Source organism: Anolis sagrei, chromosome 3 (genome assembly GCF_037176765.1).
Source record: "Anolis sagrei isolate rAnoSag1 chromosome 3, rAnoSag1.mat, whole genome shotgun sequence".
NCBI lineage: Eukaryota > Metazoa > Chordata > Lepidosauria > Squamata > Dactyloidae > Anolis > Anolis sagrei.
In genome coordinates this window covers 210,089,815-210,116,975 of record NC_090023.1, presented here as the reverse complement: position 1 = coordinate 210,116,975, position 27,161 = coordinate 210,089,815, and the positions used below count along the sequence as shown (strand labels likewise).

At 37.7% G+C, this 27,161-nt stretch overlaps 1 protein-coding gene across 4 annotated transcripts in view; it reads left to right on the top strand.

The window, feature by feature from the left end:
• The window catches only part of ADD3 (adducin 3), a 131,687-nt gene extending 104,907 nt beyond the window's left edge, over window positions 1-26,780 (top strand). For 3 of the 4 annotated variants that reach the window (XM_060768381.2, XM_060768382.2, XM_060768380.2), the window contains 13 exons: window positions 6,177-6,315; window positions 6,780-6,931; window positions 7,045-7,125; window positions 8,263-8,412; window positions 9,240-9,383; window positions 9,469-9,567; window positions 10,900-11,073; window positions 13,679-13,936; window positions 17,055-17,174; window positions 18,993-19,082; window positions 20,274-20,397; window positions 22,659-22,754; window positions 23,979-26,780. In XM_060768381.2, coding sequence (XP_060624364.1) covers window positions 6,177-6,315; window positions 6,780-6,931; window positions 7,045-7,125; window positions 8,263-8,412; window positions 9,240-9,383; window positions 9,469-9,567; window positions 10,900-11,073; window positions 13,679-13,936; window positions 17,055-17,174; window positions 18,993-19,082; window positions 20,274-20,397; window positions 22,659-22,754; window positions 23,979-24,265 — 1,914 coding nt within the window. In that variant the 3' untranslated portion in view covers window positions 24,266-26,780. The remainder of the gene's footprint in view (window positions 1-6,176; window positions 6,316-6,779; window positions 6,932-7,044; window positions 7,126-8,262; window positions 8,413-9,239; window positions 9,384-9,468; window positions 9,568-10,899; window positions 11,074-13,678; window positions 13,937-17,054; window positions 17,175-18,992; window positions 19,083-20,273; window positions 20,398-22,658; window positions 22,755-23,978) is intronic. The other variant, XM_060768383.2, reaches the window with a different exon arrangement.
• The last annotated feature ends 381 nt before the right edge of the window (window positions 26,781-27,161 follow it).

The window sequence follows — 27,161 nt, the reverse complement described above, 5'->3', positions numbered from 1 at the left end:
GATGGCAGATTGATCAGCTACCTTTTATTTTACAGTGGCCAAATATTTTACAAAACCAAGAATGTGAACACTTAGGTGACAATTTGTATTTTAATGTTTGGGACTTGTTGACTTCATTGCTTGTCGAGAATATGCCTTTTGTTTTTGTTTATAGAGAAGCTGTCAGATAACATTAGAGAGTCTAAAGCACAAGCAGTCATGACCCCTTCATGCATAAATGCTCATTGCTAATTGAATATATTTTGTTTATTGTATAAACAAAAGGTAGCAACAATTATAACTACCATGACATTACATTGAATTTTAGAAAGACACATTGTAGATGAAAATTTATGAAATTTTGGCATTTTGAGTTACAAGATCTCACAGGTTCTACAAAGCTTTGTTCAGTATGACTGTACTGGACTTCATAGCTTGTTGGGAATATTCCTTTTGTTTTTGTTCCTTTGTGTGTCTTTTCATTTTGTGTGTGTGTGAGACCTGGTTTGATCCTTTTTGTTTTATGGTAGCTGGGAAGTTTTAGGCAGGGAAAAGGCATGAAGATTGGGAATCTGCTGTCTTAGCCTGTTTACACAGTTTAATAGCTAATGAGTGGACGATAGAACAGACTTGCGTACTTGGTATTGTTTGCTTATGCACTATATAACCCTTGGAAATCTCATCTTCCATAGAACACATCCTGAAAGGGAACATGCTCACAACCGTAGGGGTTCCACATAGCCAGCTATGGAAATTGAATTGGACCCAGCAACCATGGATAGTCTGGGTAGAATTAGTTTGGGGACTTGTGGCCCCTTTGAAACTGAGAGAAATTAGTTGTGGCATATGTCTTTGTAGCGTAGAGCTCATCTCCACTGGTCATTTTATCTGGGGGAATACACAGCAGAGATGCTTGTGCAAACAGGTAGAAGAAATGGGATGATCACCCCCATTCTTCTCCCTACTTGTGCAGATATCAGCACAGTTCCCTCGCAACAGCCAGGACATCTCATGGAGCTCTGTGGCTGTCTGGCAGCAGCAGCAGTGGCACAAATGACTAATCTGTCCCTGTGGCAGTAGCCCATAGGACAGCAGGCAAACTCCGAAGCATCCCCCGACTTCTCATAATGAAGGACTAAACCTGGCTAACCTAAGTGACAAAACAGCATGAAGAAACCCAGGGGTGACTTCAGGTTGAGTACTGATTTTTAAGCTCATGTAGACAAGCCCTTCATCTACTTCCTCAGATGCATTACCTTTTGCTATAAGAGGATGGAGGATTCCACCAGCAAGAGCTGGAATGCTTATCAGCTGTACATCAACTTCATCATTTGCCAACAATAAAGCTTATCTTAGAGCTGTAACATGTGTCAGTGTTTGGCACCAAGAGTCTGCTTGGAGAGGCCAAGAACTACACCCACTTCCAGAACAAGTACTGTATTATAAAAATGAATTAATGACTCTGTAACACTCACACTCATTAAAATATGTATAATTGAATTTCTTTATTTCATGGACAGGGCTCTTGTTTGTCCAGTACTGAGCTGCTTCTTCATGTTCCGGTTTTTTAGTTTCTGTTTCTCATCAAACTTCAGTTATATGATACACAAAGACAGGCTGAATGAGACTGTGCTCATGGGGATGGAGGTGGGGGAGGCAAGCCTGAAGTGTTAGTTAAGGCAAAGAAACAATACAAGAAATGGAAGGAGCCCCAATATATGTTGCAGACTTTTTAATTGAGTTGTAAATTAACATACTTTAATTATCATAAGTGCACACTACTGTTCAGGCAATACTTAAAAGAGGTATCAAGTGATATATTAAAGATTTCAATCAGAATTTTGTTTGGTTACTTCTCCACCTTGCTTGGAAATCTCATCTCAATGTGATTTGAAGTTCTGATTATTTTCATTGGATTTCTTATTTTGTAACTATAGACTGATCCTAGTGATCGGTTTAAAACAGTGGTTCCCAATCTTTTTTTGACCAGGGACCACTCTCCAACATTAGTACCCAAAGGGTTACGAATCAGTTTTGGTCAACTGTAGATTCGGTTTGGTTATTTGGGGTGCTGATTCAGAAAATTGCAAACAAGCTCTAGTTTCTGATACAGAACATATGCCATCCAATAGTCACTATCTGCTCTCCTACAGAAAACCTCGGTATTATAAGTAGGTTTTGCGAAACAAGTCACTCTCATTACAACGGTATAGTAATGATGAGGCCACAGGGGGCTCCCACAAGGATGGTAAAACATAAAACATCCGGATATCCTCTGGGCAACATCCTTGAAAACGGCCAATTCTCTTACACCAGAAGTGATTTGCAATTTCTCAAATTGCTCCTGGCACAGGAAAAAGTTGTTGTTGCTGTTTTTGGTATTTAGGTATGGTGTAGGTATAACATGCCAGTTGTAGTCCACATGAAAATGTTTTACCTTTGTTAGAGGTCAAAGTGCTAAATCTCAGTCCCTCAGCTTTTGTTTAGGGTTCCCTGTTTGTGGTTTAATCCAGTATGTTCAAACCTGAGGAAACCTATTCAGGGATAGCTATATTAGCTGTGCAGATCTCCCTGTCTCAAAAAACAATGGTAAGTTTGCCTTGGGATTGCTGTAAGCCGGAAACAACTTGAAAGCACACATCAACCACACTATTTTCCCACCTATTCAAACAATGCAATATAGGCAACACTTGATATGGCTACAGTTTTACTCAGATGTTTATTAGTGGAGGTAGCCCCTCCCTTTCCAACTTCACATGAATTTGTGTCACCTCCTTACATGTCTAGCACATATGTCTGAAAAGGAAGTTTTCATTTACACAACCTCACTTTTGCAGATGTTTGCATGATAGGCATGAATATTGGAAGAAGGAAGTGTTAATGTAATGCATGGGGTACATGGGGTGCAAATATTGAGATGTCAGAAAGGGTGCTTGCTTGTAGGGAAGCATTGTTTTGTGTGTGTGTGTGTGAGAGAGAGAGAGAGAGAGAGTGCATTTTGGTTCATAGATAACAAAAATAAGTGATGGCATTTAGATGGAGAGAAAAGATAGCAGAGAGTTTTCGGACTGAATCCATATTTGAGTGGATAGATGTATGAGAGTTTTAGATAAGCCGAGGGAACTGAAAATGGCTTACATCTATAAGTAATTTATGATGATGTCTTAGAAAAGACATTCGCTGGTTCTTTCTTGCTTTTTCCATGTCAGTTAGGGACTCCCCTTGCTCCTTCTGTGTTACATAAAATGTTTTGTGGAGAGCTTTTAGTTACCTCTAATTTTAGACTGGCTAGTGAGATCTGGTTATCAGCAATTTCCAGAGAGTAAGAACTCTGAGCCTTTATTATCTGTTATACTGGTACTAGCACAAATTAACCAAATTTTCCTCCCTGTGTTCCTGACCTCTCCTTTCTTTTTCCAGACTTGGAATAATCTAATAGTTTTAGTAATGTCCCATTGCAGAAAATTAAGACTTTAGATTATTACTTCCTTCAACATTTTCCACTTATCACCCCTTTATTTGTGGTTTCCCCATAGTTTTACTAAATAATATGGTATTCATAGCCAAACCACTTAGAATGTCTTACATAGACATAGTATAAAAAGGTTGGGTTTTGTTTTTTTGGTTTTTTTGCTGTTACTAAATCCAGATGAATTACATTTAGTAGTATTTATTTCATCTTTATTCATTTAGTTGTCAACATTCAAGTGTAATTTAGCTGAGAAAATCAGGCCAGTTAAAACTATTACTGCTTGTGACTAATAGAGCAATTCAGTGCCCATGAATGCGGGAAGGGGCTCACTCAGTTCATGAGCTCCAAGAAGCTCCATCTGAGATTGTAGCTCCATATATATTAAATTATTGATTAGTCTTCAAGATATTTATGGAAACGTATTTATGTACTTAAATTGTAGTCGGAGAAAAAAGTAGAGATGAGGAGCAGCTGATGGGGGAGGGACCGCACGACATAGTATACAGATGTATTAATCCCAAGAGCAATGGAACCCATGTTCTTAGTAGGATTTCCAGCCAACGAACAATGTGTGAACAAATCACTTGTACCCACCATATTGCCCACCAGCATTGATTACTTTTGGTAAGGCTAGCCAAGTTTTCCTTTTAACCAAGCCATATTGGTCACACCTATGCAGAAATGAAGGATACAAACTAACCAAATAAATCTAATGTGAAACCACATGATGAAAGATTTTGTTCAGGGAAGGAGATAAAGCCCTTCAGATCTTCTGAGCTCTAAAAATTAGGTCTTGTGCAACCCACCAGTGTCATTTTTAAAGCTCACAATTATTTGTACTCATAATGACTCCTTCACATTTTAGCAGGAATAGAGCAATTTTACAACATTTTGAAGTGGTGGATATTTTAGACACAAAAGATGGAAGGGTCCCATCTGGATCTTGCACAGTTAATCTTTTAAGTAATTTTTTAAATGATGGGGGTGAAAGAGGTGTAGTGGGGTAAAGCGGACCTCTGAGATGTAGTACCTGGATCTCAGATATTTTCCAACCCCTGATTTAGATAATAAAGTGAAGTAGGAAAGAAAGAGAAATGGATGAATGATATAAAAAGTAAGTAATACAATGTTTCCACCAGATTTTCCAAATACAGGTTTCTCAGGTGCCTTTTGAATATTTACGTGGTCCTCCATATTTATATGTAGAGACACTTAACAAAAAGTAAGGATTGATTCCTACAACAAGAAAAGAAAAAAAGCTCAATATATTTCAACAAATGCTGTATTTAAAAACTAATATGCACTTGTGAGATGAAGCAACAAGGTTACTTTTAACAACGAGATAATCAAAAATAACTTTCCAGCCTTAATTGATGTCTCTTGATATTTATATTAAGACAGTAATTCACAACCAGTGGGCCCTCAGATGTTTCGGTTTTCAACTCCCAGAAATCCTAACAGCTGGTAAACTGGCTGGAATTTCTGGGAGTTGTAGGCCAAAACACCTGGATACCCACAGGTTGAGAACCACTGTATTAAGACAAAGCATTTCAGCAGCATCATGGAGTGTCACAGTAGAATTCACTTCAAAGAGAATAATCACAAAGCAGCTGCAGTACGTTGCTATTGTTTAATGTACTATAATTCCAAACCCTCCACATTTGTGGGTTTGATTTTTCTGGGTTTGATTAATATATTCCCTCTGGGAATCTCTAGATCCTCCAGTGTGACTCTATAGTCAACTTCTGGAGGTGGACCGCTGGAGACTGATCATAAAGTTGAACTAGAAGACCTAGAGATTCCTAGGGAGATGGTCTCTTGAGTTTTAAAAAGTGTTGTTTTTTATTTGTGTGTTTTCCCCTCACTTTTATAGGGGCACTGCACCTCTACACTGGTGACTGTAAAAACTCATATGGCACTGCACCCCTATGCTGGTGACTGTAGAAACTCACATAAGAATATTCTTGTCTTTCTGACTTGTACATTTGATTTCATTTAGAAATGCCTTCCAGTATTTTATCAGTAGCTGTTCTGTTTGTGGAATAGTTCCAAATACTTGAATGTAACTGTTTTCAAGTCTTGTGTTGCAGAATATAGCATAATATACATGTGTTGCTTATTGGAGTTAGGAGTAGGAGGACAGGACAAAATGTCAGCGCGAGAGAAAGTGACATTTTTGGGATAAGTTGATACGTTACACAGAGAGATCTCTCCTCGGCCCCCTCTCTTGCCTTCCTTCTTGTCCAAATATAAGGACACTCATCGGCCAAAAAACTACCACAAGATATGTGTGTTCTACTTTCTTTTTTCCAGTCTTCAAAATCCTTCTAAAGCAAAGGACACTGAAGAAAGCCCAGTTCATGATCTTTCTAGACATTACCCTCTAGTTAGACTAGTTAAATTTGTTGATTGGTAACTATTTTTATCATTGAACATGAACTCTATCACAGGAAGCAAAAAGATACTGAAATAAGAGTACTTTTTCAATATGCTACCAAACAATTTCTTCTCCTTCTCTTGGACTCTATCTACTGCAATAAATTAGCAGCAACCAAAGTACAGTCAACCCGTACTAAGGAAAACTGCGTTGAAGTTCAGTACAAGATCTTTTAGGTTTGAAGTGAACATAAAAAGTCAACCAATTAGTATCAGTTTTGGAAAGAAGAAACTTGTAACTGGTGTTTCTTAAGGGATATGTTAAGTGCTGCTTTTCGTATCTTCACAGGCTTTTCGGGAGGACTTGGAATCGCTTATACAAGAGCAGATGAAGAAAGGCAATAACCCAAGTGGATTGCTTGCCTTGCAGCAAATTGCTGACTATATTATGGCAAGCTCTTTTGCAGGATTTTCCTCCTCCCCTCTAAGTAAGTATGCAATTTAATGAAAATCCCAAGATTTTCTTTTATAGATATGCCTATCCTATTAATTTGCTGCTTTTTTTTTACATTGTCTTGATTTATGATCGTGGCAAAATCTTTAGAGAAATGATATCAAAAAGAAATAGGAAATTTGAAATAATTTTCTCTTCTGTATTGGAAACTTTTTCGTCACACCAAACTACTTGTTGATTAAGGGCTAGGAAAACGTTAATGGAGTGGCTTCTTTATGTACTTAATGCCGTCAGGAGGCAGAGAGATAGAATGAAATTGTGCAGTGGCATCTTCAGGCACTTTCTTTCATCCACAACTTAAAAGAGAAATTTTGTTCAAAATGATTTTCAGAAGCTTAAAGTACTAAACAGTATTAAGATATTGTATGTCATGTTATTGATTTCTAATTGTTTTCCTTGGAACCAATATCATTATTAAATGCATACAACTTATTTTAGGTACTGGACTGATCACAGCCATCAATGACCTAGCTGGGATCGATACCACTGCATTTGTTAAAGGAGAAAAACTTATTCGTTGTAAATTAGCCAGCTTGTATAGGGTGACAGATTTGTTTGGATGGGCACATTTGCCAAATTCATATATTACTGTGAGTATCCTTCCTCCTTTATCTGTTCTAACCCACTCAACCCTTTGAATTACATATGAATTAAACATACTGTTTTGATGATATGACAGCAGTGTTTTCATATTTATTTCCAGGTAAGAGTAAGCAAAGAACATGATCACATCCTTATCATTCCAAGAGGCCTATCATTTTCTGAAGCTTCTGCTTCCAATTTGGTATGTGCTTGATAAACTAGAAAATGCAGTTGTTTTGGGTATGTTCTTTTAAGCCACCTGTTGATTTACGGCAACTCCATGAATTTCATAGTGTTTTCTTAGGCAAGGAATAGTCAGATGTAGCCTTGCCAGTTCTTTCCTCTGAAATATAGCCTGGGGTTCATTGGATCTCCTGTCCAAGTACTATATGACTCTTTCGAGGCATATGACCAAGTTTTCGGATAGCAATGTTTTTTAGTGCAAGAAGAGAATAAGGAATAGTGAACAGACCAATTGAATGCCTTCAGATTATGATTCTGGATGGTATGATTTTAATAATTTTCAAATTGTGTTCTTTTAATGGGTTGGTTTTAATTTCAATGTTATTGTATTATTGGTGTTTTAATTTTACGTTTTAATGTCTAAATGTTGTTTATTCTTTATGTTTTAATATGGTTAATGTTTTTAATTTATAGTTAAATGTTATTGTCTTGATACTATGTTTTGGTTTTTACATGTATGTATAGCATTGAATTTTGCCATTATTATGTTGGAAGCCACTTTGAGTCCCCTCATGGGTGAGAAAAGCAGTATATAAATACAGTAAAAAAAAAAAAACTAACTGGATCTGGTGTGCATGTAGCTCAAGTCAGATCAAGGAGGACCAGTTCACAAGATGCTGTCTATCCTAGGTTTTACGTTTTTGAAGCATCTTATTGGAAAGCACACATATATCAGGATTTTCTTTGCTTTCATCTAAAGCTCTGCAGAAAGGTTTGGTGCTCAAGGCTTACTTTTAATCTAGAAACTCCTCTTGGGGTATGACACATGTTTCATAATACAGTAGAGTAGTTTTACCTGATTGAAATCCTAATGCAAGCCAGGTAATACTGTACTCATCGTGAAAGACCTACTCGTCCAACGAGGGATCGCCTAAGTGCTGTACATTTGGGGGACTCTGTGGTTTCTTCCTGAAGGCTTGTTCTTTTTATCAAAGATATAGCACATAAAGTAGAATTTAAGTATAATACCAACTAAAATTGCTTGTGCTCTTAGTAATACATTCTTCTGTTTTTCCACTTTAATATCTGATAAAAGCCAAGGTTCATATATAATTACAGATGTTTTCCTAACTTATTCCGTACCTTGTGTTTCCAGGTAAAAGTAAACATCATAGGAGAAGTGGTTGACCAGGGAAGCACCAATCTAAGCATTGACAGTGCAGGATTCAGCCCTCACGCAGCTATCTACTCCATGCGCCCTGATGTGCGATGCGTGATCCACATACACACTCCAGCAACAGCAGCTGTAAGTGTACTCTTAACACAAAGAGGATTTTTGAACATTTGTGATTACTTTGGAAGCGAACTGTTGTAGAATCAGGCATAGGAATAATTTGTTTCATAAATTCTTCAAGCTCTAGGAAAACTGAAATGGGTCACAGATCTTCGGTATTCTTCCCTATCTCTCTCTAAAGCCATTGCTCTTGTCTGCATCTGCTTTAAAATCCATATATTGGCAGTCTACCTATAAGACTGTGTTGACAGGTTCTTCTCTACTGAATAGGAGTCCTTGTCTTTCTGTATTGAAATGCAGGGTGGCCAAAAGTCACAGAAGGGTTCAGTATTTAATAACTATTTTTATTTTTGTTTTTAATTTAAATACAATAGCATCAAATACAGTATATATAAGACAATACAGTACAGTGGAGCCCCCGGTGGCGCAGTGGGTTAAAGCACTATGCCGGCAGGACTGAAGACCGACAGGTCGCAGGTTCGAATCCAGGGAGAGGCGGATGATCTCCCTCTATTAGCTCCAGCTCCTCATGCGGGGACATGAGAGAAGCCTCCCACAAGGATGATAAAACATCAAAAATCATCCAGGCGTCCCCTGGGCAACGTCCTTGCAGACGGCCAATTCTCTCACAACAGGAGCGACAAAAAAAAATACAGTACAGTACAGTGCATGTAAAATCTTTTCCAAAAAAAAAAGTCAAAAAGTAATTAAAATATCAGGTGACTTTTGGCCCACCCCTTAGTTTTGGATTTCATTCACAGGGTAAATGCTTTGCATATATACATCTATATCTTGAGATCTTACATTGTTTTCGAATTTCTTTTATTTATTTGAAACAGGTTTCTTCCATGAAGTGTGGCATTCTACCCATCTCGCAGGAGGCTCTTATTTTGGGGGACATTGCCTACTACAATTATCAAGGATCTCTAGATGAACAAGAAGAGCGAATTCAACTGCAGAAAGTTATTGGGCCAAGCTGTAAGGTATTCCACTCTAGTTAATGTTTTTCTTTAATTTTTTCCACTACGTGCCCAGTTTTTGTCAGTTATGAGCATTTCCGTTTCTTAGGTGCTGGTCTTGAGAAACCATGGGGTAGTTGCACTGGGAGAAACATTAGAAGAAGCCTTCCACTACATCTATAATGTGCAATTAGCTTGTGAAACACAGGTGAGAGATTTTCTGTGAGATATTTTAAATATTTGAAAATGCTGTTTAAATGCAATCTTTTGGTGTTAGTGTGTGTTTTAAGAGGATAGGTACTAAGCAGTGGGTACTAAGCAGTTATTTAAAGGAAATCTATGAAGTATAGAGAAGATGTATGCAGACACCCCACTTTCTGGTGCTGCTTTTCACCTATTATTTTCAGTTAAACTCAGAATCTGTATATGTGACACTTGATTCGCTTTTTGTCCTGTTTGCACACCCCTTTTGCAACCGTGCAGAGCTTCTTTTTTTTACCTTTGAGTTGAGTCAGCATCATCTTTTTATTTAGTCTGTATACACTTATAGAAGTCATTCCTACTGAGTCTCCTAGAAATTAAGGGCAGTGAATTTCTTTTACGGTATTTGTGCTTATAATACAGTAGTAAATTTAAAGGTTTCCCCTGACATTAAGTATAATCGTGGCCAACGCTGGGTGGTGGTGCTTATCTCCATTACTTTTGGTCAGCAAGTTCAGCATCTCAGCGGTATAACCTGCTGCTCCACCAGAGGGCCTATAATACAGTATTCACACCTATATTCTTGCTTGTAAGCACAATATTTGTGCTTATAATATGTAGATTCTGACAGTACCCTGGTCTCTAAGCCATCAGATAAACAGAGGATACCTGTATATTTTAGGGGCCCCTGGTGGAGCAGCAAGTTAAACTGCTGAGCTGCAGAACTTGCTGACCAAAAAGCCAGCAGTTCAAATCTGGGGAGTGGGGTGAGCTGCCGCTGCTAGGCCCAGCTTCTGCTAACATAGCAGTTTGAAAACATGCAATTGTGAGTAGATCAATAGGACCACTCCAGCTGGAAGGTAAGGGCACTACATGAAATCATGCTGGCCACGTGACCTTGGAGGTGTCTACGGACAACGGCGGCTCTTTGGCTTAGAAATGGAAACGAGCACCACCCACAACAGTCAGACACAACTAGACTTAATGTCAAAGGGAAACGTTTACTTTTACTTACCTATATATTTAATTTATGGAACATCAGTAGTTTCTCAGAACACAAAAAATTACAGCTCTTGCTCTAGTATTTATCTAAACCAAACTTTAGAACAGGAATGGAGGCTAATTTTCACCACTCCACACCGTCTTCAAAAACAGGCTGCAACTGGAAGTAACTTCTGCTTTTTCATTATTGTGGGTTGGAGACATATTTAAACTATCTACCATTCCTAGGATTGGGCAAAGTTTCGGTGTGGGGAGTCAGGATGGGTACAGAAAAGCACTTTGAGCCTTCAAATATTATTTGTAAAAGTGCAAATTACTGAGTAATTTTATGTCACAGGTACATGCCTTGGCTGCAGGCGGCATAGACAATCTTCTTACTCTAGACTTGCAGAAGTATAAACCAGTCACACACTTTGTGGCAACAGAAATAGGAGTTAACATGGCCTCTCAGGTGAAATGGAAAGTCGGGGAACTCGAGTTTGAAGCGCTGATGAGGATGCTGGACAACCTGGTACGTGCACTATCATTCGTAGTTCTGTATGGTGCCAGAAAGAAATTGTGATATCTCTTCTTTTTCCAATAAACAGGGACCATTATAAAGTAGGTTTAGCCTGCATTCACAATACATTGTTTCTAATCTCTCTGTACAACTGCTCTCACTATTTAGATATAAATGGGTTGACTCAAGCAAGTATCCCCTTATCTATAAAAGTCTCAAGTTTTTTGTTAGTAAGTTTTTTAAAAAAATAACTCACGTCATAAATAAATAAAAATAATAATTTTAAAAATACATTTTAAAATGAATTAAAATAAAAAGAGCATAGCAAAAACAAATATAGATTCAATAAAGTATATCAGATATAACTGGATGTCCCAAAAATAGTGGGAGGAGGCTCCTGGCACAAAGTGACATTAAGATAGGTGCTAGGCAAGTCTTCCTTGGAAGAGCATTCTTTAATTGAGATAATATCACTGCAAAGGCCACCTTGTACCAGTGGCCAACTTGCCATGGGTAGCATGGGAAGGATGCAGATCTTGATGTACAAATAGAACATATGCTGTACAAACTAGCCAATTACTTCTTTTTATGTGCTGTAAAACAGTTCTTTTTCCTCCCATAAACATTGAAAATACATATTTTTCTTCCTCAGTTAGCAAATGCATCACTTTCTCCCATGTAGTATCTTTTCTACACTGATAGCAGTACTTGTAAGAAAAAGAAATGCAAACCTTGAAACTGTTACATTGTTGTACACGTCTGTATACTTTGTTGGATACACTTGCAATAGCACATGTATAAATGTGTGTGTGTGTGTGTATATATATATATATATATATTGTTATAAACTAGTCAATGTACGTGCTGGCATTAACTCATAAATTGGATTTTTCACCCTTTTACAATTAGAACATTGGACCAATTTGTAGAGTGCCTTTGGTATGATTGGAAATCACAAAGATGGAAACAAAGCTTCCATCTTTTTTTTAAATAACCAACAGATAACTTGATTTAGTTGAGATTGAGGCAATAATTAAATATTTAATTGAGAATATTTTATTCATATATCACTTTTTCACCCTCTTTCCCACAAACCAGTGACCTCCAGACATTCAGAGACAGATCCCAACAACAAGAGCCAATATTGGCCAGTTGTAATGTTTGTTTAGTTCATGAAAAGCATTACGTTGGAAGAAAGTAAAGATTCCCATCCTTTCATGAGGCCTGTGCTCTGAAGTTCTTATACTGCTGGGTAATCATGGGCCCAGTTATTGTTCCATTTAATTCGTGTTTTCATACGTTTTGTTCATTTGGAAGGCAGGAAACAGTACACCCCTCCCCCTCCGGTACGGAAATATCAAGTGAAATGAAAGGAAAATGAGAGTGGTAACCATTCGGTTGGCTGATTTTCGGTACTTTTCTATAGACCCTGGCAGATGCAGGTGCTTTGGGCCTGCTCCCCACACACATACTCTCTGACAAAGAGAGTTCATATGTCACGAGCAGGCCCAAAGCACCAGGGCCTGCAGCCAAGCACCGAGCACTAGCCCTATAACTGAGGGGAAGGGGAATGTGGGAAGCTCGCCCCTTGCTGCCAATGAACCAAAATATTCATTTTTTCAGACCTTGGACAAAAAAGCTCATTTGGAAAGGCGCCCATTTTCAAGAGAGATGCACAAAGATGGGGTCTTACAAATGAAACAAACAGAAATGGATTGTGATTCTATACAAATGCACAAGACTACTGTTGGGCTTGTTCTACTTCCAGTTTTGTGATAGCTCATTGGTGATGGTATAGATATCTACGCTATAGATTGTCACAGATGATAAGCTTTCCTTTCTATATATATATATATACACACACACACACATACATATATACACACATATACATACACACACACAATATAGATTGTCACATGAAACAATGCTAGAGTACAATCTTGAAATATGTTGCTTTTATTCTTAAAACTGTGTTTAAATTAATGTTGAAGACATTGATTTTGCATTCACAAGGGGGTGAAATTTTACACTGACAATCAAATGAATTAGCATTTATGTTATGATCAAGATGATAAGCTTTCCTTTCTATATATATATATATACACACACACACATATACATATATACACACATATACATACACACACACAATATAGATTGTCACATGAAACAATGCTAGAGTACAATCTTGAAATATGTTGCTTTTATTCTTAAAACTGTGTTTAAATTAATGTTGAAGACATTGATTTTGCATTCACAAGGGGGTGAAATTTTACACTGACAATCAAATGAATTAGCATTTATGTTATGATCAAGATGATAAGCTTTCCTTTCTATATATATATATATACACACACACACATATACATATATACACACATATACATACACACACACAATATAGATTGTCACATGAAACAATGCTAGAGTACAATCTTGAAATATGTTGCTTTTATTCTTAAAACTGTGTTTAAATTAATGTTGAAGACATTGATTTTGCATTCACAAGGGGGTGAAATTTTACACTGAAAATCAAATGAATTAGCATTTATGTTATGATCAAGGTTTTGGTGTTGAAGTACAATAATTGTATTTTTCTTCCATTTTTCTGCAGGGTTACAGAACAGGCTATGCTTATCGGCAACCCTTAGTAAGGGAAAAACCAAGGCACAAAAGTGATGTTGAGATCCCAGCCACCGTGACTGCCTTCTCCTTTGAAGATGATTCTATCCCAATTTCCCCTCTCAAATTCTTAGCACAAAAACAGCAGCGGGAGAAGACAAGGTGGTTAAACTCCCCAAATACATATTTGAAAGTGGATGTTCCCGAAGAATCCCGGAATGGTGAAACAAGTCCCCGGACTAAAACCACAGTAAGCTGTTTGTAGTGATTTGTACTGAATATTCTAAAAGAATGGGGCTAGGATTTGGGATTTCAGGTTTTACATGGCAACAGTGATGATTTGAATAATGAGCATGCAAAACACATTCTCTGCCCATAAAATGCTTCACTTCTCTCAAAAAATGAAAATCTATGTCAGACTGAATCAAAGTATGATCTCCTTAATTTACATGCAAATCATTATAGAGAAAATAGGATTAGATTCAGAGGAAGCAGGCAAGAAAATTGGGAGAAACATAAGCCACGCCATATTATGCATCGGAAAATAGCAAAGAGTTGGAATGGCTGTTGATGAAAGTTAAGCACGGTTGTGGTTAAATATTAGGAAGGCAAAAATAATGACCATGGCTGATTTACAGAATATCAAAGAGTCTAACAAAAACATTGGCATTGTCTGTTTATTTATTTATTATTTATCATACTTGTATCCTGCCTTTCTCAACCTCGAAGGGGACTCAAGGTGGCCTTACAAAGGCAACAATTCAGTATCGCATTCATCAGTGGATAAACAAAACATAAAAACCATCCAACTAAAACATAAAACTGAAGCAACAATTAAAATCAGATAGTCCAGGTCATATTCCAAGGCCAGTCATTACATCATTACAATTAATTCCTAATCTCTTATTGCCTTGCTCCCATTATTGACCAAAAGTCTGATCCCAGAGCCAAGTTTTTAGTTTGTTTGTTTTCTAAAGGAAGGGGGCCAATCTAATTTCACTGAAGAGTGAAAGGGCCACCACTGAGAAAGGGCCACCACTGAGAAAGCCCTGTCTCTTGTCCCCACCAGTCACGTGGAGAGGGAGGTGAGACCGAGAGCAGGGCCCCCCTTGACTATCTTAGCCTTGGAGGTGGATCATAGAGGGAGATACGTTTGGACAGATAAGCTGGGCTGGAACAGTTTAGTTAAGGATTTCTTGTATCTTGACTCAATCATTAACCAAAATTGAGAGGATTAAGACATATTAAATAGCGAAGTCAGAATTGTTCGTATTATTCTTTTGCCAATTTGTATGTATGGTTGTGAAAGCTGGACAATGAAGAAAGCCTTAAAAATGCCTTAAACAAATTAACTACTGAGGATGCAACACTATTGCCCATGGCAATTTCTTTAGTTCAAAATGGAAATGGCTGGAAATCTTGGAAAATATATAGCTATATATTTAAAGATGAAGCACACTAGTTACAAAAGGAAACAAGTGAGAAGTTATAAGATATATGTTAATTTAAAGCAGACTCATTTATCCCACACACGTCATCATGCAGAATTCTGATGTGTGGTAACTAAGATTACATCACTTGGAATAATGATGTTGTTTGCCTTATTTATAAAGTGTTTAGTTTCCCTCACAACGCGAGTCTTTGAAGGGAAAAAAAGAGGCAATATATGGGAAAGGGATTCCAGCACAGAGTTAAAGTCAGAAATTGGGGGGAGGAGTGGTGTTAGTATGTAAATGACAGGTGCCCAGGGATTCAAAAGAATTTCAAGTGTGAACTCATCTATAATGACCCAAAAGAGAAGCCTCAATCATTATATTGATCATGGAATCATTTTCTTTTCTGGTATCCATCCTCCCAAAAGTTGATAATATATAGCCTCAGAAGTTGCCTCAGTCTTTTGATGGTATTCAGCCCTGATCACTGTTGATTTCTCCAGGCTTATCAACTTCATCAATAACCAGCACTAAATTATTAGCTTCCTTGAAGACTTTATGCCAATGGTTCTCAACCTGTGGTTCCCTAGATATTCTGGCCTTCAACTCCCAGAAATCCTAACAGCTGGTTAACTGGCTGGGATTTCTGGGAGTTGTAGGCCAAAACACCTGGGGACCCACAGGTTGAGAATCATTGTTTTATGCCATGTTCTTCTCAAAAGAATTATTCAGATTACATATTTTTGCCATGAGCAAGGATTGATAAAATTTATCAATCCTATCCTGTATTCACTTGGAATAGGTTGGCTTCAAGTATTAGCTGAGAGCAGGTTTTAGGGTAAACATTACGGATTTTTATACAGTCCATGGATATGTCAGTGGTCATTCTGCAGAGAAAGGAAAGCACCATCACCACCTTGAGAAGGCCAGCTGCCCCTAGCTCTACCATTTTATTGTTCAAGCATTTAAAAAGGCCTTTTGCCACTCTGGTCAGAAAAGGGAATATTTGCCTTTTTGATGAGTATTTCACTCTTCATTTTCTTAAGCGGAGTGTTTCACTTTTTCAATATTATACAGTCAGCATGTCTAAAAGAATTGCGTATTATGTGGAACAGGACAGTAATTGATGGCAGCATACACTTCAAAATAGCAGTTGTAGTTCTCCACCTGGTGGTCAATAAATTCCATTTAAAAAAAATTAGTACTCAGAAAGCAGGACAATGAGACAAACTGGAGGGAACATTATCAAGGCAGTGACTTGAGACATACCAGGTTATGTTTAGTCTATTGGGATAGTATTTTAGCAGTGAAATTTCTACAAGTGTTTAAAATGTATACCTGCGACATTAAAATTTAAATGATACTTAATATCACAAAGCTGTTCAAACTAAAGCAACATTAAACATTGATGTCCTTATAAAGTGTCCTTGGCTTCCACAGTGGAGGCTAGAAATGGAAACAGCGATAGGTTGGGATGATACAAATCAGACATTTGATATTATTATTGTTATGTCACTGCTACTATAATTTGAAAGAGCCAGTATATAGAATAAGTTTAATGTTTATATTGGAAAGTGCTTATTGCACTTTTAAAGTTTGTATATTATTTGGTGTCATGGCTTATGGCTAGTACAATAAACCATTCATTCATTGATATCCTTATGAAATGTAATACTGCAGGTATGGGAAATATGCAGCTTTCTGGATCATATTGGGCTGCAAGCCCCAGCATTTCCCACCATTGGTTGTGTTGACTATGACTAATAGGAGTTGCAGTCCAGCAACATCTGGACTACATGCTTCCTACTCTGAAGTAATTGGAAGTATAGTTTTGTAGCTAAGTGCAAATTGTAGGCCATGTGGCCCAAAATTTTACCTAAACATAACCTCTTATAACTTTACATTTTTGTTTTGTTTTTTTTTTAATTATCCCAGTGGATAAAAGCTGAAGATTCATCTAAAATTACTGGAGGGACCCCAATCAAAATTGAAGATCCAAACCAGTTTGTCCCTATGAATACAAACCCAAGCGATGTATTACAAAAGAGGAATAAGGTACAACAAGTTTCATGATAGATCTACTTCATTCAATTCTGAGCAACAGACTAATAAGGGAATGTGGTTACATTTTCCTGTTTGGAATACCATTAAAATTGTTTCATAGTGTTTTAAGTAAGCTAGAGTTTTACGTTTAGATTGAGTGCTAATAGAACAGTTTACTGCTGGCCCCCCATGTTTACAGGAGTGCAGTTCCCCCATGAAAGTGGAAAAATTGAGAATATAAATCAAGATCACAAATGTTGTTCTTTTTTACTTGAGAGAGAACAGCTCTCGGTCCTCCCACATGATCATACCTCAACTTCTAATGTAGAATTGTGCCAGAGGACCAACAGATGCCTAAAGAAGTGTTCTCTCAGATAAAAGTATTATTTACAATTCTATTTATACATTAATTCACAAATAATCAAACTCACAAATACTTAACCAACAGATGTGGAGGGGTGACAGTAGTGCCCTTAAATATTTCTATAAACATTATGGGAAATCCATAGTTTCAAGCCCTATCCAGAAATCCCAACCTAATTATGAAAGCAAACGTTTCGTGTTACATTTTATATACTCGTTTTTTAACACTCCAGTAGTTGGAGTTTTCCTCTTCCTTTTTAGTATTTGGAGAGGAGGTAGTCAGTTCTGTGGTCCCTGCTGTTCTCGGCCTCCTTCATTCCCAGTCAGCTAATGTACTTAACAATAGCAGTGAGGAATAATGACAAGGGATTCTTTATAAGCCCAGACTGCTGGCTGCTTTTTCTCCCCAATGTATTCTTTGATATTCATACAAATTCGAGCTACACCCTGGGAAATGATTGTTCTGCCAGATACATAATGTTTCATCCAGAAATTCTGAGAACGTCTTACTTCACATCTGCTAGTGATCAAAGGGCTACGCCACTACCCTGAGGGAGGCAACTTGGTTCAGAAGAAATGCTATCCCTTACTTGGAAAAGATCAACTCGGCAATGTCACCCAGACATCAGCTTAGAATAGTATTATCAGTTCTAGGCACACAGCTTTCTTAGGCAGATGGAAGCTGGCCTGTATTTCTGAGGAAAGAACTGGCAAAACCACATCCAAATATTCCTTACTCAAGAAAACCCTATAGAGTTGCCATAAGTCAGCAGGCAACTTGAAGGCAAAATAATACCCTAAAGATACTAAATCCCACCTGATCATGGAAGCTAAGCAGGGTCAGCTGCACTTAGCACTTGGATGGAAGATAGCCAGTGAATACCAGGTGCTGTAGACTATATTTCAGAGAAAGGAACTGGCAAAACCACCTCTGAGTATTCCTAGACTAAGAAAACTCTAAATTCATCAGGTCGAGCATACAACTTGAATGCACATATACACACAGTCATAATGTCGGAATGGGAAGCTATAGAATAATGGGTTGTTGTAGGTTTTTCGGGCTGGATGGCCATGTTCTAGAAGCATTCTCCCTTGATGTTTCGTCTGCATGTATGGCAGGCATCCTCAGAGGTTGTGAGGACCTCACAACCTCTGAGAACCCATGATTCAGAAATATGAATATGAAGGAAAACTAATACAACAAGGTTAATGTTGAATTATTGTGAATATACAGAACACTGCAAACAGCATGTTCAAGCAAAAATATTCAGATACTCTGTATTGACATTTGTAAGGATTAGCAAGCATTATGACCGTACTATCTGGAATAAGAGCAAATAACACTAAGTCGGTAGATTGGACCTAGCATTTATTTTCTAAAGCCTAGTTCTTTAATTCATGTTTCAATGAGATTTTGAGATTGAGATATTGGGTACTTTGAAAAAAATGCCTTTTTTTCTTCACCAGATTCGGGAGCAGAATCGGTTTGACTTAAAGACTGCAGGCCCACAGTCTCAGTTGCTTGCTGGGATTGTGGTGGATAAAAAGCCTAGTGCTGTAAGTATATCCACTGTACAGACTAAAAACATGAACCAATGAAACCTGTGCAGCATTTGTCCTTGAACTTGGTTTGGAATTATAGTAGAGTCTTGCTTATCCAACAGAAACGGACCAGCAGAATGTTGAATAAGTAAAAATGTTGGATAATGAGGGATTAAGGAAAAACCCATTAAATGTCAAATTGCATTATGATTTTACAAATTAAGCACCAAAACATCATGTTTTACAACAAATCAACAGAAAAAGCACAGCAACGTTATGTAGTAATTACTGTATTTACGAATTTAGCACCAAAACATTGCAATGTATTGAAACAACTCTGGATCCGGGCGGGAGGTAAACTGCATTGGGTAATACAGAACGTTGGATGAGCGAAGGTTGGATAAGTGAGACTCTTATCTGCAAGCATCTACCTCCTTGCTTTTTGAAAGCTTGTTCTAACAAACATGTGGGGAGGCAACATGATGAATGAATTATAATTACAGAATTATAATTACAGAAACTTCTAACCATTGTTTTATAATGCAGTCTTAAAAAGAATTTGAACGTGGGTTGTTGTAGGTTTTTTGGGCTACATGGCCATGTTCTAGTAGCATTCTCTCCCGACGTTTCACCTGCATCTATGGCAGGCATCCTCAGAAGTTGACCTCACAACCTCTGAGGATGCCTGCCATAGATGCAGGCGAAACGTCAGGAGAGAATGCTTCTAGAACATTTTAAATAGCCCGAAAAACCTACAACAACCTAGTGATTCCAGCCATGAAAGCCTTCGACAATAGTTTGAACATTCTTTCTAGGTTTTTTATTTGCAACCTAAACTTTCTTTTGACTTAGAACTGGTATGACGTACCAGTTAAATCAGCTTCCATGTCTTCATAATTATCTGTCAATTTATGTCTTGATGGCTGCATTTTAAATGCTTCAGTTCAGTCTTTAAGATTCCTCTTTAAGCAGTGTTTCTGTGTATGTTGTAATCCACTCTAAGTCCCCTTGGGGAGATAGAACAGAATATAAATAAAGTGTTGTTGTTATTATTTATTTATTTATTTATTTATTTATTGTTATTGTTATTATTTTCAAACTGCTGCTAGATTTGGGGATTTAATGGACTTGTTTGTTTGCCTGTATTGGTTTTTTTTTTCTTGAGTTGAGTTCTACTTCCTGGAGTATTTTCTTTTTCTGTTCCAGCCCATGCAGTTTGAAGAAGATGAGCATGCCCCACCAGCCCCTCCCAACCCATTCAGCCATCTCACAGAAAAGGAACTGGAAGAGTACAAAAAGACAATTGAACGCAAACAACAAGGGATAGAGGGTGAGCTTTCTGAGCACCTGACAGTTTCCAGGAGCAATTTGGTTTAAGGCGAACACAGTTTGGCGTGACCGAACTGAAAATAAATGTCAGATGTATTTCTAAATTACATTTCATTACGCTAAGCAGTGATCAATGGCAGCATTACTACATCATTTTTAAGAGTTTTGTTTACTCATTTGTGTTTTAGGAAAAACTCTCATTCCTGTATGCCTCCTACATATGTGTGTCCTTACATACTTCCTAATCCATGTCCATTTGTCTTTCTTTGGAAGACAAAGTCTAATGCTGACTTCCTTTGGCTAAATTACATTGCCAAAATTGAGGTGGATAAAGGAGCAGGAAGTGTCTCCCTTACTGCATCCTGGTGTAGTCCTCATGCGCGCTCTCTTTCCCTTTCTCTCTCTCTCGCTCTCTCTCTCACACATGCACACACACAAGGGCTCACTTCTACATGATTCCCAACTGACCTCATTTATGACGCTCTTAAAACAGAGGGGGAAATTTTGAAGATCCATTATACTCAAGTAAATACAATACATCTGGTGACCTTCTGAGGGCATGGAAAAAAAATTGATTGGCCAGGGTCCATCCTTGCATGTTCTTTGTACAAGAAAAAATGTATGTGGAGACCACCGCATCATAGCAGTTACCAGGATTAGCCGCCATGGCCCCTTTTATTTGGATAGGAGGGGGTTATGTGTTCTCCTCTCATTGTGACCATTATGATTTGAAAACTATATATTAGAATCTGTTTCAACCAATGAAGATTAAAATATGAGATTAATAAATGTGATCTGTGGTCCCAGGAGGATTATTAATTTGGACACCAGGGTCTCCACTGTCCCAGAGCAATCATTACTGAAACATCAATGATTTGGAAATACGTTTATATATCTTCATACAAGGGGCCACTGGTGGCGCAGCGGGTTAAACCGCTGAACTGCTGAAGTTGTTGACTGAAAGGTCGGCAGTTCAAAACAAGGGAGCAGGGTGAGCTCCTGCTGTCAGCCCCAGCTTCTGCCAACCTAGCAGTTTGAAAACATGCAAATCTGAGTAGATCAATAGGTACCACTCATGCTGGCCTCATGACCTTGGAGACAACACCGGCTCTTCGGCTTAAAAATAGAGACAAGTACCACCTCCCAGAGTCGGACATGACTAGACTTAATGTCAAAGAGAAACCTTTACCTTTTATCTTCATACTACACCATTGATGTTTATTTATTTTCCCATCACCTTTCTCTTTCTGTTCAGACCACTGTTTCTTTGCATTATAAACTTGGGCCAATTTACATCATGAACTTTATCCACTCTAGTCTCCTTACTTTTCTCTACAGCATCTCTCAATGACCTAAGCATTGCATATTTTCCCCTAACCTTTCCCTGTTTCCTCTGAACTGGTGGCTGCTTTCTCCTGGGCCTTTCTTCCAAATCATGCTTCTTTATTTTCTTTCCTACTCCATTTAATCCTGCTTCCACCTCACTGTTTCCATCTGCCCATCACCCCAAAACCTCCCCTTGGACCAACCTCCTCTGCAATATCATTCTGTGTGATCCTCACCTGCAAATTCCTGGTGCATATAAAAATGTATGGCAGCATTTGGTGGCATCTGATCTGCGATTGTATTACTTTCCCATATTACTAGTGTGAGATCATGTCAGCACGTTTTTTAAAAAGGTTAATTGTAATTGAAACCAGGGTTTTTTAAACAGTTTAATCAGGTTTAAAGGTAAGCAAACCGTTTGTTATTAGTCTGTTCTCTTGCCTACAATTTTAGCATTATAGCTAGCAGCCTTCTAACTTGCCAATTTCTTATTTTTGAAAGCATAAAGATTCAAAGGTAAAAGTATTGTATTTCAACCAACTTTTTCACCCATCTCCATTCAAAGCATCTGATAAGGTCTAACAGGAACTACTATTTACTATTACCTAACACTAGCATTTCCAGCACTAACGTTGCATAGATTGCTCTGTCTATTTTGTAAGCAACAGTTCCATGGTTTAACCAAAGTATGTTTTCATGGAATGCTTTCTTCTAAATATTTGGGGCCATCTTTTGTGTACATTTAGTAATAGTTAATAATCGTTGTTGACTAATACCATGAAATTTGTAACCTAAACTCATTCCGTGAGATAACTTTAGCATGGTCAGGTCAGTGCTAACAAAGTTGCTTGTGTTTTGTATGCACTAATGTGTACTGATCTTTTTGCATTCCGTTATTTTGGCATGGCTTTACTAACTCAAGCTCTTGTCCTACAGATGCTGATCAGGAAATTTTCTCAGATGGCGGGTCATCTGTTTCACAAATTAACTCTCAAACTCAGTCCCCACAAAATGTCCCTGACAAATTAGAAGGTACACAGTGTAAATGTCCTCTGCAATATTGTGAGCCAATTCTACACTTCTTTGCCAGTTAATTATTTCAAGGAGACAAAGAAAATAAAATACCCTGATCATATATTTTATTGCATCTTGTATTTTAAGAATCCATTTGGATTTATCAGAACTTCCCTAAGGGTCCATTTCTGAATTACAGTAGTCTTACTCATCCAACATAAATGGGCCAGCAGAACCTTGAATAGCAAAAGTGTTGAATAATAAGAAAAAGCCTATTAACGTTATGATTTCACAAATTAAGCACCAAAACATCATGTTTTACAACAAATCGACAGAAAAAGTAGTTCAATACATGGTAATGTTATATCACAATTACTGTATTTACTAATTTAGCATTGAAACATTGCAATGTATTGAAACAGCTGTGGATCCAGGTGGGAGGCAGACTGCGTTGGATAATACAGAATGTTGGATGAGCGAAGGTTGGATAAGTGAGACTCTACTGTATATGAATTACTGGATAGATTTTATCTGTAATTTCATTAATCATCCAGGTCAAGTCACTTAGAGATAGTTCCCTACATTAGATTGATGGTATACAATTTCTAGCTTTGAGGAAGAAAGCAAGCACATTTCTTCTCAACATTATTTGTGTACATTGGCTCATGATGCCAGGCAGTTACAACAATGAGCTTATCATTGCATCACATTCTAAGCAGAGGTTCAATCTGAATGGCCTAGTTGTGTGCAGGCCATGGCTGAAAACCTTGATTCGAAAGTCCCACTTTTACCCTGTATACTCATGTATTAAGTCCAGAAGTTTTAGACAAAATTTTAACTGAAAAAATCTGGATCGACTTACAGTGTGAGTTCTGTACCTTAAGTCTGATCAAAAAGGAGCCTTTTCTTGCCTCAGCAGAGAAATGAAAGGCAAGAGCTTGGTCTATCCTAAGAGAATCTAAAAGAATCACCTATCCCTCTCTATTCTCTTTGTCATGCCACAGATTCTGGCCTTTTTGAATACCTGGATGGAGAAATGGCATCTGCCCCCCTGAGGCAACATTGATGCTTTCCCCTCTTCACAGAAGTACCCTCAACTTAGCTATACGCCAATTAAAATTCCATAATTTTGGCCCCTCTCAACTTATACATGAGTATATATGGTAATATATACTTCGTAGAGTTGCTGCATAACAATCGCGGAGACAAAGCTTCAAACATCTCCCTCTTGTCTTTCTACAGAAAATGATGATTACCTACAGGATGCTAACCTCATCTCTATGGATCTCCCAGTTGTGATGAATGGCAAAGAAGATGCACACGATGTAGAAGAGGATCTTGCACAGAGGGTCAGCCAGTTAACTACTGCTGTAGAGAACGTAGAGATTACAATTAAGACATCTGAAAAGATTGAGGAGGCCCTTTCTCCTGAAGGCTCTCCTTCCAAATCGCCTTCCAAGAAGAAGAAGAAATTCCGTACTCCATCGTTCCTAAAAAAGAACAAAAAGAAGGAGAAGGTGGAAGCCTGAGGCTACCTGGCACAATTCAAATCCACATTTTAGTCAGCCATTAACATGGTCAAGTTAGGTAGGGTTATGCGGGAAACTGGGCCTTAACCTAAGTACAGAACTGGAAAAAATAGAATCAGTTTTTTCTGTTAATTAAGCAAAGATTTCATCTCTTAATTAGTATGAGGGTTTGAAATATTGAATAGTTCCACCACAAATTAACACTGGCAGGTGTTCCAAGATAGCACTATAGTTATTTCAAATACCCTTATGGTATCAAGTTATACATGAAGATTTCTCCCAACTAGAAGTATCTTCAGCACAGTTTCACTAAGGTAGCTGTTGAGTTATCTGATAATGTTTGTTTGTTTTAATCTACTGCCTCACTGTGTAATTGGATGAGACTTCTTTGTATTGTGATCTTGACCATCGCGTTTGTGTCGTCCCTGCCTCAGAGGGTGCCTCTCACCACATCTTTTCAAAGAGTAAGGTCATTTATTATACACTGGCACATAATATTAGAGGGGAAAACCTGTAAAAGGAATTGCATATGGAATTTTACAGACTCTGTAAAGATTGCATTCATCAACAATAACTTTTGCCAAATATTTCATTTTAGTAAGATATAATTTTTTGAAAACTTTTTTTATTCTATCAGTTGGGGGAGGGGCAGGGAGAAAGCCCTTATTTTTCAATAAAGGGGATTTTATACGCTTAACATTGATAACTTAGTTTAACTATGGCAAAACAGAAAAAAGAATTTTATATGTTGAGATTTTGTATACCACTCAGTATAAAGTATTATAGGCATGTAAAACCAAGCATTTAACAGTAGAACGTATTCAAGGATGCTTGGTGTAGAGTATACTTAAATATAATTCAGGAATCCAGAGCCTCTGATACCAGATGTTGAAAACTTATAAATTTAAATGGGTTCAGGTTTAAATCTTACTATATTTTTTTCCTCATGGTATTGCTATCAAATGAAGAAAAATAATCTTTTTAACATATGGCATGTGCCGGCTTCATTTTGGCCTTTCTAGGTTATTCTTGCCACAAGTCCAGATAAAATCTCAAGACAGAGTCTTGGAGACTTGATGGTTAAGTTGAAACCACAATGAGTTTTTCTGCTCTTTGTTTTGAGACTTTTCGTTCCAGGTCTTCTGTCATCTTAGGAGACATAAAGCTGGCATTCAACTCACAGAATGTCATGCCCGTAATGTGACGTGTTGTGTTGCTGATGAGCAACACATAACTGACCACACTCAGGTCAGTAACACCTCAACACGCTTGTGATTCTTGTGGAACCACATTCTGGAGGCCACTTTACGTGGCAACAATCCCACTAGCAGGGAGAAGAATAGTGTTGTTCAGTTGGCACTATGTAACTGTTTGGGTGCAGCGGAAATGCGCTATTTCCCCACGACAGATGTGCTTCTTTAAATGGAGTCAGGATCCAATGTAGTGAAGTTAGAAACAACCGAATACATGTTGCACTATTGACTAGAAGGGCCCACAACCAAATGAAGGAGACAAAACTGAAAAAAAGGGAAAGTGAAATGAATGACTAAAGAGAAGGCGTTAAGGAGAGTGGTCGCTTGTGGATTATTTTTCATAAAATATATGGTATGGATTTGGGGGTATTTTTTATTAAAAATTTATGGAACGACAAGTTTCATATTTTTAAAATTATAAAGTAATGTCTAGCAGCGTCCCTTTTAGGAGATTGTAATAGGGTCATTTAAATCTGAGTTTTGCCTTCTCACCAAATCTTAGAACCAATTAGCGTAGCACTGTAGGTGCCGATCTTACCACTTGCTCTTTGTAATTGTAGTTTTATTTTTCTTTGGACTTTTTGCAAAACACAAAAAAGGAACCTTGTAAATACACACTAAAACATGGAAAATAACAGGAGGGCCTTTGAACTGCCCTTCTACATCAATAGCCAGAAAAGCCAAATACATCTCAAATATCAATGTGACTTCCAGATTGCCAGTTGAAATATATACCGTATATAGATTGTTAAATATGGCCGGGGGGTGGTTTGGCATGCCAAAAAATGACTATAGCATGTTACAGGCTGGTTTAGCTTTGACTGTGTAAGTGTGACAATGCAGCACCGGAGTGACTCTGGAAATGATATTCTAGATATCTCAAAATACTGGAATCAGTGTGTTCTTTTTTAAAAGAAAATTAGTGGGAATTTCTAAGTTGCTTCATTTTGTTTTGTGTTCTACATTTTTTTTGTGTTGTATTACAACATATGTAGAAACAGTAACCTGTGAACTATGCTTTTCATAACTTTTAAAAAATATATCTAAATGAATGCAATGTGCATAAATATTTTTTAAAAAATGCAACCGTGAACTATTTGCACCTTTTTTTGCTAATGCCTCTATTTACTTGCTTTGGCATAAAGAATGAGCCAGCCAACTCTTGTGTCCTGTGGAAAAAGATATATAAATGTCGTTGGAAATTGCTCATAGATGTAATGCTAATTAATGTTAAATCACAAATAAACAGTATTTTAAATAGATGTATTTTGGATGCTGCCTGTTTTTTGTAGCATTCTTCAACACAAGAAAGTATATCATGTGTCTCATGAAAATATCAGGTGTTTCAGAAAGGTGGAACTCGTTTGAAAATACCATATCTCTGCAACCAACTTTGGAACTCCCTCCCAATGAAGATTAGGCAAGTCCCTACATTGTCCTCCTTTCGCAGGGATTTGAAAATCTGGATGCTTCAGCTTGCGTTTGAGAGTGCCTCATCCCTAGTTATAAATGCCCAGCGCCCAGGTTCCTTAATAATATTTTGCTCTCTGCATTTCATCCATTACCCAGCCCTACGATATGCCACTTGCACTATCCTCCCATGCAATGTTCACGCCCATTGTACTACTGGCTATTGGTTTTGT